The 18,351-nt window shown below is 40.9% G+C and overlaps 1 protein-coding gene across 3 annotated transcripts in view; it reads right to left on the bottom strand.

Annotated features, from left to right (window-relative positions):
• trit1 (tRNA isopentenyltransferase 1) overlaps positions 1-18,351 on the bottom strand; it is a 34,466-nt gene that overhangs the window by 11,451 nt on the left and 4,664 nt on the right. For 2 of the 3 annotated variants that reach the window (XM_044171343.1, XM_044171341.1), the window contains exons 2-8: positions 9,287-9,427; positions 6,681-6,779; positions 6,072-6,229; positions 4,475-4,617; positions 4,224-4,335; positions 396-508; positions 179-256 (exon numbers count right to left, since the gene is read on the bottom strand). In XM_044171343.1, the coding sequence (XP_044027278.1) occupies positions 179-256; positions 396-508; positions 4,224-4,335; positions 4,475-4,617; positions 6,072-6,229; positions 6,681-6,779; positions 9,287-9,427 (844 nt within the window). The remainder of the gene's footprint in view (positions 1-178; positions 257-395; positions 509-4,223; positions 4,336-4,474; positions 4,618-6,071; positions 6,230-6,680; positions 6,780-9,286; positions 9,428-18,351) is intronic. The other variant, XM_044171342.1, reaches the window with a different exon arrangement.

The following is an 18,351-nucleotide window of genomic DNA, read 5'->3' as shown; positions in this document are numbered from 1 at the left end:
GAACACAATACAGTGTCTGAGAGGCTTACTGTCTGTCTAATGGAGTGCATGAATCTCATCTTGTTAAAGAGAGTACTGATTGCTAAGGGAACTGGACTGTGGAGGACAAACACACACACACACACACACACACAAAAACAAACACATTCTACATGAGGTGGGGGTGAAAGGTACTCACGTTTAAGGAAGCGGTTACGGACCCATTTATTCTGTTTGCGGGCGTAACGCCTTGTAGCAATCTTCAAAGCTTCTATACCTGGACAGAGTTAAAAGGAGGCTGTTATAGATAAAGTCTATACATCTTTAAATAGGTTCTTCTGGTTGATCAGTCAACCAGTCCACCAACCGGTGGATCCAAATCCATCTCTGTGACTTTGATCAGGTATTTGTCTGACCTTTGTCTCGTAGTGTGTCTTTCTCCTGCTGGGTGCTGCTTTCAGGAGCGATCAGGTAATCATGAAACTCCTTAAAACCGATCGACTGGAAAATCCCATGTTGATAGTCCTGACTGGAGAGGAGAGGAGAGGAGGAAATGAAACATTATCCATCAGTTAAAAAAAAAAAGTTTCCGTCTCCAACTTGACATTTCTAGACACCCGGTGGTGACTCATTTCACCTTCTTCTCATCCTCTATCTCTCCTTCCCTCCCTTAACAAAGAATATCAGTCTGAGCAGATGTGAGGCCCTTTGAGGGATAAAGTGACAGAATGACGTTAAAAAAACTGAATGGCACTGGCAGAGGGACCCATGGGTGCAAGGACTTAGTAGCCTGACCGGAGTGACATCAGGCTGGGGCAGAAGCCCACTGGTTACCTCACCAGACAATAGAGACAGACCATATCCATCAATGTCAGACCATATAACCCCAATTTGAGCATTGCTGCCTGTTCTAGCCCAAGCTGTACCTTTGCAGATTTGAGTAACAACTCCATAATTAGTATGCATGTTCAGATCAATGACCTGAAGCTTTTCTGAATTTGAAGTGATTGCTAAAATAGTACAGGTCAGCTGTGGTGGACTTTTTCTTTCTACCACTACAACAAAGTGCTTTTTCTATCAGTTCTAACAGTTGTCTTGACGGATAGTGACAGAAGTGCTAAGAAAACAAACGGTTTACAGTAGGTGTAAAGGACCATATTGCATGATTTTTCTTTATAAACTGGAGGTTGTGTTTATAATGAGAGGAGATTAATGTAAAGTTGAGCTGACAATTTTTTAAAAATGAAAATCTGAAATCTCTCTTGGCCCTTTTGCATGCACTTTGAAGACAGTCCCTAACTTCAGCTTCATCATCCATTTACTGTCAAGTGCCAGGCTTCAATATCAGATCATGAGGTAAAAACAAGCTTTATCCTGCACTGCCCAACAAATCCTCGGGAAAAAAAAGAAGTGATAGAACGTTATTGATGATAAACCACAGCGAATGTTTGAATATTGAACTTAAAACATCTCTGGGTTTTTAGCCTATAGCCTATGCTGCTTTGGAACTAGCAGTTCCCGTTCACACTGTACAGACAACAATTGCTGGATTGCTTTGATACTGAAGAAAAAGTCAGAATCTGATCATTATGAGCCAAGATCTGAAGTTATAAGGAGCGCCTTTTTTCTATGATTTCCAAACTGATTTATGGACGATGGAGATCACAAATCAGGGGTATTACTGGAAAAATCTGCATGCTGTTTGTATATGTTCAGAGCGCATTATCTGTTCATATCCTAATACTGTATTCATATTTGTTTTCATGTCTAATAAATACTAAAAGTACAATTAAACTGCAATTTAAGAGAGCTTTCTGCCATGTTCCTATAGGCCTGACTAAAAGAAAATAGCATGGTTTCAAATTTTAATCTGTAACTGTACAGTTTCTGATAATTCTTAGTTGTTATGGGTGGGATGCAGTTTTTGCAGATGACCTGTATTCTGATGTTTGTGTTAACATGTACACTGGATATCTGTGTTTTATTTTTTTTAACTTTTCTTTGAACTGGACTTAGACTTAGCATAGACTTGCTTTTATCTAATCTTTTGTATTGAGTTTTTATCTTTTCTGGTTTACTTTTACCTATAATTCACTGTTCTAGCTGTTAATTTTGTCTCTTTGTTTTCTTTTTAACAGATTGTAGAACAAACATTCTAATAAAAATAATGACTATTTTTGGTCCATAACTTACAATTGTAACAGAAACAAGAGGAGGAAATAACAAAAACAAATCTGGCTAGACAGGCAGAGACAGAAATTTGAGAATAGCGGCAGAGCACAGGAAATGTAGAGTCAATGGAGGGAGAAAAAGAAAGACAGAGGAAGAGAGGGAAGGAGAGATTTGACCTTGATGTCTGGCCACAGCAGCCAGCTGGGGATGGAGACATGAGGGTAAAGGAGAGAAAGACAGACAGACAGAGGAGGGGGGAGTAAAGTGTTTGGGTGATCAGATTGCTGAGAGGGCAATAATGGCAGAGATGGAGGGAGAGAGAGAGAGAGGAGGAGGAGGAGGCTGCTGGTTGATGAGGTGGGATGGGGTGATGAAAGAAAGGAGGGACGAAAGAAGGGAATTGGCAGCTTCCTGGGCACCGTTCCACCAATGCATCAACTCCCCGCAGCCACACCCCATCACACACATACAATACCAGTATCTGCTGCCAGAGAGACCCACAGCAGTGTTCACATACTGTATCTGTTTCAGCCATTAGTGAAGCCCACATACATGTTTATACATTTTTCATAGCACATACAGAACATATAAAATTCTTATTCAAATAGGACTAGTTTTACTGTAACTTTGGTCCTGTAGTAATTATTGCCAAGCAAATGCAACATTTTATGCACCATGGTAACCCAGAGACAGCACCAGTCACAGTACAGGAAACAGTGGATCCATACCACTGACAGAGTGACGCAGCTCCAGTATGCTACTGGTCATGTGGTTACTGTTAAGGAAATGTCAGGGACAACTTGATAATTGTGAGAAAGACAAGAAATCAATCTTGATCATATTAACGTTATCATCAAATAGCATATTTAACAGACAACATAGCACTGTAGGTAATTTGTTCCAGGGCCAACAGAATGTCCATTCAGTGTGGGATAAAATTCCTGAGGCCATGAGGTAATAAGCACTGATCACCAGACTCCCCTCCCCTGGTAGTGCTAATGTCATATGGAGGGGGCTTATCGCTTAATAATCACTGGACATCCTAAAGAAATATCAGTCCCATCTGAACTTGTATCTTCAGATGGGATGTATCTTAATTAGTCTCCAGGCCTTTGGGAAACGACAGCGCACAGAACAGAGTGACCTGTCAGACTGGGAAGGAGAAATAAATAACTGGATAGCTGCTTGACCGAGTTCACTTCACTCCTATTGCCCTGGTTACATCGAAGAGAGGAGTTAAGTCTGGATCCAGACTGTCTGGATCATTAATTTAGATGGGAGGATGAGAATGTGATCTTGAACTTGTTGCACAGACCACCTCATAATGCTCAATAGTAATGATGACGGGGCCAAAGCCAAGTATGACGTAAGTTTTTGGCCCACATAACAGACTCCAAATCTCACTCTGTATCTTTTAGGTGGATTTTGGTTGAAGAAGAAAATGAAGAAAATTGCTAGGAACACAAACCATATGTAGCCAACATGTCTTGGCTTTGTGAAGGGAGGATAATGCAACATTCTACAGGGGTGTTAAAGGGGAACTGTGCTGATGTTACACATCAAATTCTGTTTACAAGTGTAAAAAGTCTTTTGTGGCTCCAGAGGGAGCTGTGTGAAGTGATGTCACTTGAGTCAACATTGGTTGGGGCTGAAGAATACAAGTCTGAAAATGAAAAAAATCTCGGGGTGTGGGGTTAGAGAGAGGTGAGGTTACCAGACCCCCTTTGATCCTTTTTTGAAACTTTCCATCATGAGCCCGACAATGTTATAGAAGTGAAATGCTAAATCTATGCAGTACTCTTTTAACAAAATGTGTTAAGCATCAAATATATGTAATCCCTGAATCATATGGCACTTCTTTTGATGCAATTCCCCTTATTACAAGAACAGAACAACTGCCGACAAGATCCTAAAATCCCAATGCCTTTTTTTTTGCCTTTAGCAAAACAACTATCCAGACAAAACCAATGACAACACCTGACTAAAAGATAATTAATTAGTATGAATTAATTATAAACTTGTTGATTGTGTTCCTTCAGGAGGGTGGACATGTTTTGCTGCTGATTTGCTACCTCTCATCCTGGACTTTCTGCTGATTGTAGCAGACATGGAAGTCTCTGAGCTCCTCTATCACTCCAGCAGACAACATCTCATCTACACGAGCATCCAACCGCTTGTCTAGAGCTGGAGGGGGGTAGAGAGGGAGAAATATAACAAGTGCAGCAGCAAAATAAGACAAACACACATGCACACTGGCATTTCTGTTGTTTTGATAAATAGCAATAACAGTAAAATGAAAATCCATACAATCCTCCCTTCGTACCGTCCATGTCAGCGTGCAGCCAGAAGATGCAGGGGTCTGGGTATCTCAGCGGCCCCCCCAGTCCATTGCCTCCCTCCTGACCCCTCTGCTCCTCAAGCCAGCGGCTATGGGGGACACCTGTCTCCTCATGGATTTGAAGACTCCTGTAGATAACAAACATACAAGCAGATATGTTTAAAAAAAAAAAAAAGAACTTTTCCTACCGGGATTCTTTGTAGACACAACCAATCCTACGATCTCCAGTATACCATGAGTTTACATCCCAGTCCCTTTCTGTCAGACCTCAGTGGGTAAACTGAGATTAGACGCGTTAACCATCCACTCATCCATTAAATCCAGTATAAATGAAAATCTCCAACCCCCCTTCTGAGGCACAACAGTAAATTCAAAAGACAAGATGGAAGTTAAAAAAAAAAAGAGATAAAAAAGGGAAAATATAAATCATGATGAAACAAGATACAAAACCCTTTTTCTCACCAGCACACAGTTAACATTCAGCCAGGGCTAAACAGACTTTTGAGCTTTTGAGATTCAAATCCAAATCAGACCCTTTGGCCATGCCTCGCTGCACTCCATCTCTGCCAAAATATGATTCCTGTCGTCTCCTGTCATCTAGAAGAGCGGGGTAACCTAACCTGCTCACACAGAAGACCAGAGTGCGCTGACTGCTACTCATCAAGCCGTGTGTGTGTGTGTGTGTGTCTGTAAACAGACACTGGTTCTGTCAGCGTAGATTGGGTGGAGGGTGGAGGGTGGCCATATACTGTGAGCCTGAGACTGAGCCTGCATTTTCCCCCCATTCTATTCTTAACAATGCTGTCATTTTGATGACATTTTATCGAAGTAGAGGCGCTAGCATAAAAGCACGTAGCAGTGTTAAAATGTTAACAGTGTTGAAAATTCATTATGTTTCCCATGCAATGTAATTTGGATGTAAAAAGTCAAAATAACCTGAAGACATCAAGTTACCAAAGGGCCAGTTGGTAGTTGGCTAGCTTTAGCTCTCAGCTAACCCTTGGACTATTTGTTGCTAACTGATCACGACAATGTATTTTAAGGGACTGAAAAATTCTCAGCTGCATTTTTCACTAATGTTGCTAGTGTTTCTTTTGTTATTAGCTATCTAACTAGCTAGCAAGAGCAACAAATTAGCTAGACAAAACGTGGCACAGATAGGCTTATTGTTAATTATCTATGGCTAATGATAACTAAAAATGGATAAGTGCGATCATTTCATGTAGCTAACTTTTCCTACACATGCTTGTGCTGTTTTAATATATGAGGTAGTTTTGATAAATAATTTAAAACTGACCGGTTTCTCATAAAATTATTTAAGAGAATAAAAAAAAGAATATTTGCAGTGTGTAATGAGTTTAATTTTAAAACTATGTCAGTTTTCTAGATATACACATCACAAAACGCTGATAAATTCGTTACTAGATCCAGTGTAACACACACACACACACACACACACACACACACACAAACGCACACAAACGCACACAAACGCACACACACACACACACACACACACAAACGCACACAAACGCACACACACACACACACACACCTATGAAGCTATTAGCAGCTGTATCACCTGGCTATCTTGCGTTTGTCATTGGGGTGCAACATGGCAGCCATTTTGGGGTCCACCTCCGCCAGTCGTTTATGTAACTCAGCTCCTCCCAGTTTCTCCAACTCCAACTTCCTGTTTGGAGCGCCACCTCCTCCGTCCCCTGACTCCTCGTTCTCCTGCTGAGACACATTTCATTTAATGTTTTAGAGTTGACCAAAGCTACCTTCAAATACACCTCTAAAACTCCTACTTTCAAATCCTTAAGATATCAATATGTCCTGTTAGAACAGTGCTTTGGATCAGAAATGAAGTGCAGTATAAATAGAAATAAAATGCACTTCAGGGATTTTTATTAATGTTTCCATTCAATAATTATGCAGCATGAAGACAGAGCCCTTACAAGTCATGTCTTGGCCACTGAGAAATTAAACCAAAGCCATACTTTTTTATTACAATATCACTAAGCAGTGAAAGCAGCATACACTGTGGCCTAATGTGGTACTTGTTTTCATGTGGAAAAAAAGTCGGTGAAGATAAATAAGAAATTAATACATAAACGAGATAAACAGTGTCAGAGAGGCAAGGAGGATGACGGGAGGTGTATTTGAGTTGTACATCTATGACACTCACCCCTGTATCCAGCAGGACTCTCCACAGCAGAGACTCAATGTAATAGTTTGTTCCTCCTACAATGACCGGCAGTTTGTTTCTGCTGTGCATGTCATCTATGTTGGAGTTAGTTAAGGAGGGAACGGATCTGTGCACATTTTAGATACACGAACAATTCCAGTATGATTTCACCTGTTGCTAATGAATGCACAACAATTAAAGCATGTTGAAATGACCCGCTGAGCTCATTTAATGGCATTCACACACACCATAATGGCATAAAAACAGCTCCAGCTGGTTCTGGTCATTGAAAGGCTGCCAGTCGCATTTGGCTAAATTGCATACGCCTCCTCTGGCTATTAATGTTTACTGTACATTTTTAAAGAATTTTTTTTAATGGTTTTATATCATATGCACATTCAAGAATACAATGAGAATCCAGATGAGACCGAAAATGTTTGCCTCTTTGATTTGGCTCAAGTGTTCCTAGTTGAAACAAAGTGTTTAAATAACAGCAAACATTCAAGTAAACAGACAAAGAGAACAAGACAGTTCTGCAAACTATAGTTCCATAGAAAATGAATAGAAAAAAGTAAATCTGGGAGTAAGTTTGTTTCAGAATAGTTCACTTGAAAAAAATTGAATATATCATGACAGAAGGGCTGCAAGACAGCGTACAGGGATTAAACAAAAAGGAAATGCAGGAAATCAGCAAAAACCTCAACATGCTGGAACTGTCCTTTTAATGATTGCATGCATCAACACGGTATGAGGAAAAAGAAAAGCCTCAGCAGAATACTTGATAAACGAGAACAATAACATTTAAGGTAAATAATAGACTGCAACGTTATAAAGAAGACTGCAACAGCAGTATTAAGATCAGTATATTGACTCTTAGTGGATTTCTTCTTCTTGTCAGCATTTACAGCAACTGAGTACAGTGTGGCTGATATGATGATACACTCTTATAGTTGTCATTTAATATAACGTGTGTATGAGGTAACGTTATTTTTGCTCGTCAATGTGAAGGTTTGCTGCGCTATTTTCTCTTCTATGATGGTGGGTCTCAACTTTTTTGGCTTGTGACCATTCAAAATAAAGCACTGTCTACTAGGTGTCAGAAGTCTATGTGTTCTCACATTGTGTCATTTGAATAAATGTTCCAGACCTGAAGAGGTTAAACGATCCAATATTTCACAAATAAAGCAAAGACTAGGCATATGACAAAAAAAAAAAACTAAATTAAATTTGTGTAGCCAAACGTTGTTTTTTGTTCTTTCCTACCCCATTAATCATGTTGTGACCCCTCTGATTTATCCTGTCACCCACTAGTGGGTCCTGACCCCCAGGTTGGGAATCATTGTTTTCTGATGGATAACTTAATATCTTTGGGTTTTGAACTGTTGGTCGGACAAAACACGCACTTTGAAGATGTCAACATTTTTCGCAATTTTCTAAAATAATATGGACCAAATTAGTAGTTAATCAATTGATGTAATTAATTAATTAATAATGCAAATAATCATTAGTTGCAGCAAAGGAGTCAATCCCTTTATCACAAACTCAATCAGCCACTCAGTTTGGTTCACCTACCAAATCAACCCAAAAATATCAATATTGGAATTTTAGAAAGACCTTGCTGGTCACACAGACAGAGGCTGCTTGCCACACCTTATTTCCTTTACTCTCTCCTTTTCTGTCGCATCTTCTCTCATCTTGTACATTTCCTTCTCTCTCCTCCTCCCTTGCCCACCTTCTCTAATGAGGGATAATAAAATAACAAAACAAGTCTCTCTCTCTCTCTCTCTCTCTCTCTCTCTCTCTCTCTCTCTCTCTCTCTCATAAAAGAGAAACAGAGGAGGGATTTGGATGGAGGGGGTTTATGTGAATGGCATGTTGAGTGAAGGATTGATAGCTGCTGATGCGTCATTAGGTCCTGCGTCTTTGAGCATGCATGTCAGCCTTCCCCAACTATCACAAACAACCCCCTTCCTCTTTTTCTCTCTATCGTCTCTCTTTCCTGCTTTACGGTTGAAAATTCTCGACACTGCTTCTATCCCTTCTAATCTGTATTCATCTCTTTCCATTTCTCCCTCTTCCCACCAGCAGGCTCGCACTGCACTGAGCCTATTCTTGGAGCTACCGCATCCCCTCGGCGCACTGGTGAGTGTGTGTGTGTGTGCGAGAGAAGAGTGTGTGTGTGCGCGTGCCTTCCTGATCTATTAATACCGTCACTAGGTATCGCCTCCTCTCTCCACATCTGTGTGACGGCTGATGTCTGCAGGAGGGTGTGACTGCCCAGAGTGTGAGTTTATATGTGTGTGTGTGCACATACACAGACTCCTCTATAAATATAGTCTCTAGTGATCTCTCTCTTCTCATTTTCACTGCAACATCTGCAGCGAGAGACACTGACAAAACGAGGACATAGCAGATCTTCTTCCACACTCACACGCACACACACCTCCAGACCAATGAGTCAAAGTCAAATCGACTGAATTATTTCCCTGCAGTTACCACTTAATAATCTGGGAGGGGGGGAAGACATGACAGCGGTGATAGCGTTGGAAAGAGGTGTTACGGAAAATATTGTTGCGCTGCCTTAACATGTTTCCAGGAAAGGATATTAGAGTCAGGGCTTTGTTCCTGAAGTCCACCACCGTGTAGCTGCTAACTAACGGGTCCACAAAGCTGATCATGTGATGTCTGCACTGGGCGCACTCCTCAGCTGTCACCTTATTGGTGATAATGTCGAGGCCCTGGTACACCTGAAGGGGAAGCAAAAGCAAAACAAAAACATAATTAAAAGTTTGTCAAAGTCTACAATACTGCACTCTAAGTTTAATGGAAGTTCCTTGTCCTAGAAAGCATAAAATCTTGGACAACACTGAAACAAATAGCATCCATAAAACAAATAGGACAGGAGCTTGGAATCTATGCTAGTGGTAGGGTGTGTGTGAGTGTGTATTTGTCAGTGTCAGAAGCTGGAAGCAGACTTATGGAGGAAGGAATGAGAAGCGCTGTCTGTCGTCCATGTGAAAAGGCTCGGACCATTCCTGCAAATTATGATACACACCTCCTGTCCATTTTACATCACCCAGCGAGGGGGCTCCCTCGTGGAATTTGACAGCTGGGTGTCATACAGTAGTCCATTATGATTTTCATTCTCAGACACACAGTCAAGGGTGGAGAGTTTTAAAAGGATGTCTCTGGGATGCAGGGAACTTTCTAACTGGGCTTGTCTTTCTAGAGGCCTTTTTCTATCCTTTAAACTTCAATATCTTGTTTTCCTTTGTTCCACGTCCTTGATTATTCTGAAAATCCAACTCTGATTAGTTTCCTTTTGGAGTTTATGTGCACTTCCTGATTGGATATGCACTCTAAACCTAAATTCAGACCAAATCAGACGTTGCGGCGATTAGCTGCAAGGTTGTGTGTGGGCGTGTTTATTTGTGCTTTTAGAAACCGCTGTGAAAGAATAGGAAAATAAAGGTTTTATTTCTCTGATTCACAGGCTTTCTCGCTACCAGCACTCCCTCTCTTCATTCACTCTCTAGGTCGTTCGACCACCGCTGTCTCTCTGTCTCTCAAACAAATGAACACAAACCAAAGTCTTCTTGGTATTGCTATTTTTCAACATATACTGCAAGCCAGACACAGATGTCGAAGCTGGGTACACAAAATAAACCAAGTGAGGACACAACTGGTAGAGTATCATAGTTTGGTCCATGAACTCCGCCTGGAAAGCACCTGGTTTCTGTGATATTTCAGGCTGACTGTGTAGCAGTTAGACCGGTCTGATCGCCGTATTGGCCACGGCAGCGTGACGTCGGGTTGTGTTTCTCCAAAAGTAGATTCTGTTTAAACTTTTCCGCTGCAGGTAGCTGCGTTTTTTTTTTTTTCCCCCGGCATCCCCAGCAGAGCCTAAACCAACTACCCCCACTCAAATGAATGGGAGGACTGACGTTTTCACCGCAGTGCCTGATTTGGTCTGAATCCGGCCTAAGATTTGTGTGTGTTTCTGCATTTGTTATATGGACTGGAGACAAATTTACGCTCTTAATGTGGTCAAATGTGTTCACCTTCATATTTGGTTTGGAAGATCAGAATATTATTTTTATTACCATCCAGTATATGTTACACCTGTCATTAGATGACAAGATTTAGTATTTTCTGGATAACAGTGTATGAACTGAGTAGTCAGTGGTGGAAAAAAGCAAAGCTTGGATTCTCGTTTGTTTCGGAAGTGCATTCACCCAAATGTAAACAGAAAATCTATTTCGTTATATTGTGAAGCTTTAACTGCACTGTTTATGTCCATTATGATTTTTTTCTACAAGCCTGGTATTGTGTAGAAACAGAAGTTAAACTTCAATCTGCACCTCGTATCATTGCAGTTTACGACACCGTTAATCAGAGTGCACATGGCAAATAATCAACATCTCCCCTCATCCATCATGTAAATACACCTCTATGGCCCTTGTCCTCTGCACAGCATCTGTGTGTAGTCTACCATCAACCATTCAATGTATGTGTGTGTGGCTCAGAAAGTGAATCAGCCTGGAATTGCCAGGAAAACTTTATGAAACCCTTTTGAGTCAAAAACTTCCCAAACAATTTTACCAGTAGGCTGAAACTTCTGGTTGGATTCAGCCTTGATATGAGTAAAAAGGTCACTTGGTGAAGCACTCTATTGTTCAATCATTCAGAGTAGGAAAATACAGCCTTTAATCATAAGCAGTCAGCCGACTATTGGCACTGAAGCACAGTCCCAAATGAACACACAAGTATTATTTTTACAACATGAAGGAATGGATGAATGAAGTCACTCTTGACTTTAACTCGTGATCTTATTTTACCCTCTGTGAAAATGATGAAAATTTCAAGACAAACGATGCATTGTGTAAAGATACAATTTTTTACTTTTCAGACTCTGGCATTTCACTGAGTAGAATCTTTGTGAAGTTAGGTCAGCTGGGACGTGGGGTTCACGTGGGCTTGTAGTAACAAATACTTAGCATTTAAAGAGTTGAGAGGAGAGTCTTTTTTTAGCCTCGCCCAAACCAAAAACACAAGAGCAAAAGTGTAAGGAACAGATTAAACAGTGGGTTTATCTGCTCTAAACTAAGGTGCAATCGTTAGCATGTCTGTCTATAACTAGCTTACTGCCTACAGTAGTAACAGAGTGTTACTTCCAAGACCAAGAGTTAGCACAACATAAACAAACTAACGTTACATTAGCCCTATTCGTTACTGTGTGTAGTGTTTCCTTACTGTGTTGAAGCCATTCCTGGATGCTATCAGAACGTAGGCTAACGTTAGCAGCTCTATCCTGCTCTTTTTTGGATTTTGGAGAAGTTTATGCTCCAGCGTGTTTTCAACCAACTCATGGAGCTAACATTAGCTAATTAAGCTAACTACTAGCTAGCTACAGCTGATAAAATATGCCAGCAACAGCTGTAATTTCTACCAACAAAATCGACGGTCGCAGCTAGGAATGAGAAACCTGCTTTTGTCTACCTCTGTCTGAAATCAAGCACCAATTGTTCTAATTTTGAGTGGTAAATTTGACACCGTCATCACTGTAAACTGCATATTTGCTGTGCGGGAACAAAAATCTTGACAGGCATAGCAACAGTAACTGAGGGGACAGGGCTTCGTCAACGGTCAATTTCTTGTGCCCCCTGAGTATATTTCAAGATTTTGTGGAAAGGCTGGTCATGAGCCAAAGGACAGCTGATTAAACTGTTCACGCCAACTGGCAAAAAGGGGGTGTGGCAGTGGGAGTGGCCTTTAACAGAAAGACTTTCATAACTCATGAACCAGCAGCTATTGGGAATCTGCGCTTGTTTCATTAAAAGTTTCAGTTTAACAGTTTTCAGTTTTATGTTAAATGTCTTTTTAAAATATATTTTTGTGCAATTTTTGTCCTGTTAAAATAAGGCAGAACATGTAAGTAAGACCAGACAATACAATTTTATTTTGTCTCAACTTTGTTTTTCAGTTTAGGATGTAGTTTGTGTTGTGCCCACATCCTCATGAATACTTCTAACTTTGTTACCAAGCATCTTCCAGTAGTCTACATCTTATATTTCAAGGCAACAACATTACAGACTGTTTAACCCAACATACATGCATTGGGTAATCAATACAGTTGTGCAGGTTATTGATTGCATCCTTGGTGAAATTGCGTGTGTGGGTTGCGTGTACTTCACCAAATGTTCTTCAGCACCGCGGTAAGCCAAAAGTGGGGAGCAGGGCAGGGCAAAACAACCCAGCCTGATAAATTATTCACGGCTTCTCTGCACGACACCACTGTCAGCCAAGAGAGGGATGGATGGATGGATGGATGCGTGCATGGAGGGATGGATGGATGGATGGATGCATGCATGGATGGATGGAAGGATGGATGGATGAAGGAGATGGAGAGCAAATGAAGGAGGGTGAAGATTTTGAAGGGGATTTTGGAAAGAAAAAGAGTGCTGGAGAGGACGAGAGAGAAAAGGAGATGAGCAGACATAAGAGGAGACAGAAGAGCACTGTGTACTTGTGACAGAGAACAGGATGCTCCCTGACAAATTTGCACACATTATCCACCGCCACCCCTCCTTTGCCCTCTCTCTCTCTCTCTCTCTCTCTCTCTCTCTCTCTCTCTCTCTCTCTCTCTCTCTCTCTCTCTCTCTCTCTCTCTCTCTCTCTCTCTCTCTCTCTCTCTCTCTCTCTCTCTCTCTCTCTCTCTCTCTCTCTCTCTCTCTCTCTCTCTCTCTCTCTCTCTCTCTCTCTCTCTCTCTCACACACGCACACACAGAGATTGTACAGAGTGAAAGACAGAATGATAGGTAGGAGAAGGATGGCAGAATGATGATGAGAGAAAGACAGATAGAGATGCTTGGAGATATAGGTTGGCATCAGGTTGATGTGTGTGTGTGTGTGTGTGTAATAGAGAGAGAGAGACACTTAGTGAGTAAGGGTCATGATTAGCGATTAAGGGTCCAGATTAATGCACTTTTGTTCCCCACGTGGTGAAAAGACAAAAGCTCTCTTTAAACACACACACACACACACACACACACACACTTTCTCTTTTTTGGGCACTTTAAGGACTACTCGTCCATCTTGACTTAAAAGTTAGATTTCATGACAACCGGGCATCTGCCAAGGAAGATCATGCGATATGACTGATAATTACAGAACAGTTACTAAATGGACCTTATGGTGAGATTTAGTCAACTACTGTTTTCAAGGCCAAGACTGAAAGTTAGTTCTATCATCATGCAAATAGATTTATAGCATTTTGCACCAAAACATATTCTCATATCTTTTATTTTGCTGTTGTTTATCAAGTTATTTTTTTTTGTTTTTTCACTCTATAACAGCCCTTGGTTCTCCCAAAACTCGCCTTTCTTTCTCTCCAGCAGTAATGAAGTTCCCTCTCTTCCATCTGTCCTCCTCCTCACAATCCCTCTCATTTTGTCCATTCTTTCCTGCCACTGAGAGGACACAGCTAATCATTATGTCAGCACTCCTCAATGTACATTTATGTGTTCTCGTGTGAGAACATTGCAAAAACAGATTGCAAAGATTTTAATTTCGCCTTAACAAGGACAAAGAGACCCGAGAGTAAAAGCAGGTAGGAGTAGACCTCAGTGTAAAGCCGAAGAATGAAAAGAGCCACTTGAGTGGAAGATATGAGAAGGAAAATGCTCTGAGGGGGAGCTGCAAATGAGAGAGAAAATGAGAAAGAAATTAAGACTTCCAGTCAAGGCGGCGGAAATGAGCAACAAATTGCGCCGATGTTTGAGTCGTAAAGGAATCAAAGATAAAAATCAACATAGCTAATTGTGTTTACACATCTCTTCTGGAAGAAACTGAAAGATGATGTCACAATGAAAGGAGGAGATAGAATGACTCAAGCATTTTTTTTAAGTAAACATTTAAAATGATGCAAAAAATAAAATGTGAATTTATGTTATCACCTAGGCTGGAGGGAAGATGTAGAATACTGTTATTTAGTGAGAAAAAGATGACTGAGATGAGTGCTGAGCAAGATGTTGTTCTTTGGTTTCAGCTAATGCTGGTCATATTTTTCACGCCAGCTGAAGTCCAAACAAGAAAATGTACTTAGCAGTTTTCTAGTAATGATCTGTGTATTCATGGAAATGCCAGCATGCATGACATTTCTAGGAGTCAGTCTGATATACTGTATTATTTTCCTCCATAAAATGTTCCAGTCTTAATCTGCTTTTTCATTTCTTTATCAATGAAAAAAACTCAAGGAAGTATGAGGAGTGTTGTCTGGGAGGTTGCTGAGGCCTTCCTAATTCCAAACGTCATAATTCACACTGATGTACTTCAATGGAAATCCGGCTAATGTGGGTTCAGCTGCCTACTCCTTCCTGTCTCGCTTTTAAATGGATGTGAATGGATGTGACCATGTGGCTTGTGTGCGAGTAAGAGAGGAATGCGTGTATGTGTGTGTGTGTGTGTGTGTGTGTGTGTGTGTGAGCGAGACAATGAGCTCAGTGTTTGAGCTCTGTAGAGCCTGCAGCCGGCCTGCCTGGCCAACCTTACGCCCTGCACGAGACAGCTGTTCCTCTGCCACATAAATAAGGTGGGAGCACGGCCAAATGAAAGAAAGAGGGCAAGAGAGACAGAGAGGGATGAGGAAAGAAAGAGACGGAGAGAACAAACACTCATTGATACATAAAATAAGATTCAGAGAAAGCCTAAAAAGTGATAAAGGGGGATAAAGGAGACCTTTCAGTGTAGTGTTTTCCCATATTGGTATTTTATTAATCTAATTTCAAAATGTTGTTTTCTGACCAGAGATGACCATAATGGACCATACAATAGACCATGCAAAATATGTGACAAGTTATGTGGACATTTTTTTTGTATAATTATTTAGGGATGCACATGCAGACACTGACCTAATTGAGCAGATTAGGTATCGGCAAGACATCACTGATCCACATACAGTTTTCTATTCCACTCCGTTCATGTAAATAGTTCAACATTTTGGGGGAATATGCCCATTTGCTTTCTTGCCAAAAGTTAGATGAGAAGATTGATACCACGCTCGTGTATGCCCACTAAATATGAAACTACCTTGAGCAGGCGGTCAGCTTAGCACAAAGACTGGAAACAGGGGGAAATAGCTAGCCTTGTGACCAGGCCTTTAGGCAGGTTGAACATGCCGGCGTGTCTGTCGTTATGAGGTTGATGCAGAGTAACGCGCAATTTCAAAAACCTTAGGCTCTGATTAAAAATTTGCACACGCCTACATAGAAGGTTTGTGTATGAACGTCCCCACACGTTATCTTACACACAGAAGGATGATTTATTCAGTTCCACAAACGGAGGTTCACAAATTTTAGATTTTGGAAAAAAAGATCACTGTACACGATCTTTACACAGTATTGGCTGATACCTGACCCTGAGTTTGAGTATCGGAATCAGTATTGTTGGAGAAAAAGTCGGTCAGTGCATCCCTATAATTGTTCAATAATAAAAGTCAGTTCTTCACCAAAGGCCTAATATGTGCTACAATTTTCATTTCATTAGTAGTTTGGGTTTCAGTGATCCCATGATGATGATCTAAATTACAATTCAGTGGCTTTTTTTCAGAAAAAAAAAATCCTTAAAATACTTATTCTTGACATTTATTTGCATGAAAATTATAACTTAAGAGAAAAAAAATACTGCTATAAAATGCCAAATGAAAGCTTGAAAGCTTTGATCAAAAACAATAGTAGGGTCAGTTGTAAATCAGTCAACCCTTGTCCATAGAGGAAGACGGTACACTTCGTCCTTATTCTGCCGCCTGGACATGGCCCTATACACACACTCAACAGCCAAACTGTATGCTGCATTGCTTTATTTTTATCCTTCTCTCTGAATCCTTTCCTCCGTTACATTTACAACAGAATACCTATCTGCCTATTTTCTCTTTTTACCCCTTCTTTCCTTCCCCCTCAAGGCATCATCCTTCAACAATTTGTCCCTCCATCTTCCTCTCCTCTCTCTGTGGGGAATGGCCCAGTAATGCCAGACTAATAAATCATTCATGGTGTTGTTCCTCCCCTCCTCCTCTTCCTCCTCCATCCTGCCATCCTCCTCTCTCTCACTGCTTTACTGTAGCGGTCACCGCATCACCACACCCGCAGACTGCTATTTACACACACACACACACACACACAACAAAAATAAGAGTTAATCAGCTCTCTTTTTTGGCTGGCTCCTACACAGGCTTAGATTACTTAAAAAGATGCATCATAAATTGGGTGTGGGAGGCAGCATCGCCTGAGTTACAATACAAACAGATACGTCAAAGCCCAGACAGGTCATAGCCACACCAGACAGACAGAGAGACAGTGGGATGGGGAGAGAGAGAGACAGAGAGACATGCACAGAGATAGAAAGAGAGAGGATGAGGAGGAGGGATGACTGCAAGTGAATTAGAGGGATATCACACATAGCTACACGGTTTTTGAGTAGGATGTGTTTAATACGTAGATAAGCAGTTGGTGTTGGTGTGTGTGTGTGTGTGCGCGCGCATGTGCATAACAACCTCTGGCCAATAATAACCATAACCTTTAAAAGAATAAGCGCTCCTCACAGCGGTCAAATCAGTTGGCTACACAACCATCACATTTCCAAATTTACGACTTAAAAAGGCAAATGACCCCTGGTGCTTTTGCTAAGAAAGACCTTCTTCATCCAACTGTTATGGGCCTATAAGGGCCAAGATGACACATGACAGCTTTCTTGCTGTTCAGGCCCATTTCTCACATTCAACAGAAAAACGCACAAGCCTGACAAATTGACGTGCTTTGTCACAATTTTCACTGCTCATGTTGTCTTTGAGAGAATACGGCAGCTCCTTCTTTCATACATGCATAAAGCAAAGGGTCACCGGCCACCAATACTTCCAATAGTCCCACAAACTAAAGCAATGGTGCATGCATGTGCATGACCTGTTAAATTGCCCCTTAGGACCTCTGACAGCCCTTTAGTATGATACCCCACAGCCCCACCCACACACAAACTCAAACACACCCCTTTTTTTTTACACCCTTCAGGGAAACGATTTATATTGTGGTAACAACGTGTTATTAGTTAATGCGTTGAACAGGTGGCTGCGAGTAAGCTTGAAAAATCTGCTCATGCGCAAAAATCTAAACGTGCACAAACTTCTGTTTGGAGGGTGGAAAGTGTTGAGTAATTCAAATCTTTCATGAAGTATTAACAGAATAAAACTGGTGGCTTTGTGTGATTTAGCCCTTTTACTCATAATCTGAGTAGAATTTGCATTACAAATTATACCTACCTTCAAGGCAGCAACTGTTTTCCATTCATTTCACTATTCAGTGTAAAAAAAAAAAAAAAACAGACACTGAAACTTTCTTGAGACAGGAAATCCATGATAGTGAACATTACGTCATCTCTCTTTTTTTGTCAAAGTTGAGTAAAAGTTACACAGCGGCTCCCAGCAGAGACTGTTTTTTAAATTGCTTCCATGCTGGTGCGTTCAAGTGTTCCTGGGAAACTAAAAAATCCGAGACTTGAATGCTGGTTGTACATAAAGCACACCTAGAACTTCCTTCAAATTACTAAGTGAGTAAACGTTAGCTGCACGCGACAAGATAGTAGTTACAAAGTGCAAGAAGCGACAAGACAAGACGATGGCTAA

The sequence above is a fragment of the Siniperca chuatsi genome, linkage group LG17 (assembly GCF_020085105.1).
Source record: "Siniperca chuatsi isolate FFG_IHB_CAS linkage group LG17, ASM2008510v1, whole genome shotgun sequence".
NCBI lineage: Eukaryota > Metazoa > Chordata > Actinopteri > Centrarchiformes > Sinipercidae > Siniperca > Siniperca chuatsi.
Note: the sequence above shows the minus strand (reverse complement) of the source record. Positions and strands in the feature narration are given on the sequence as shown.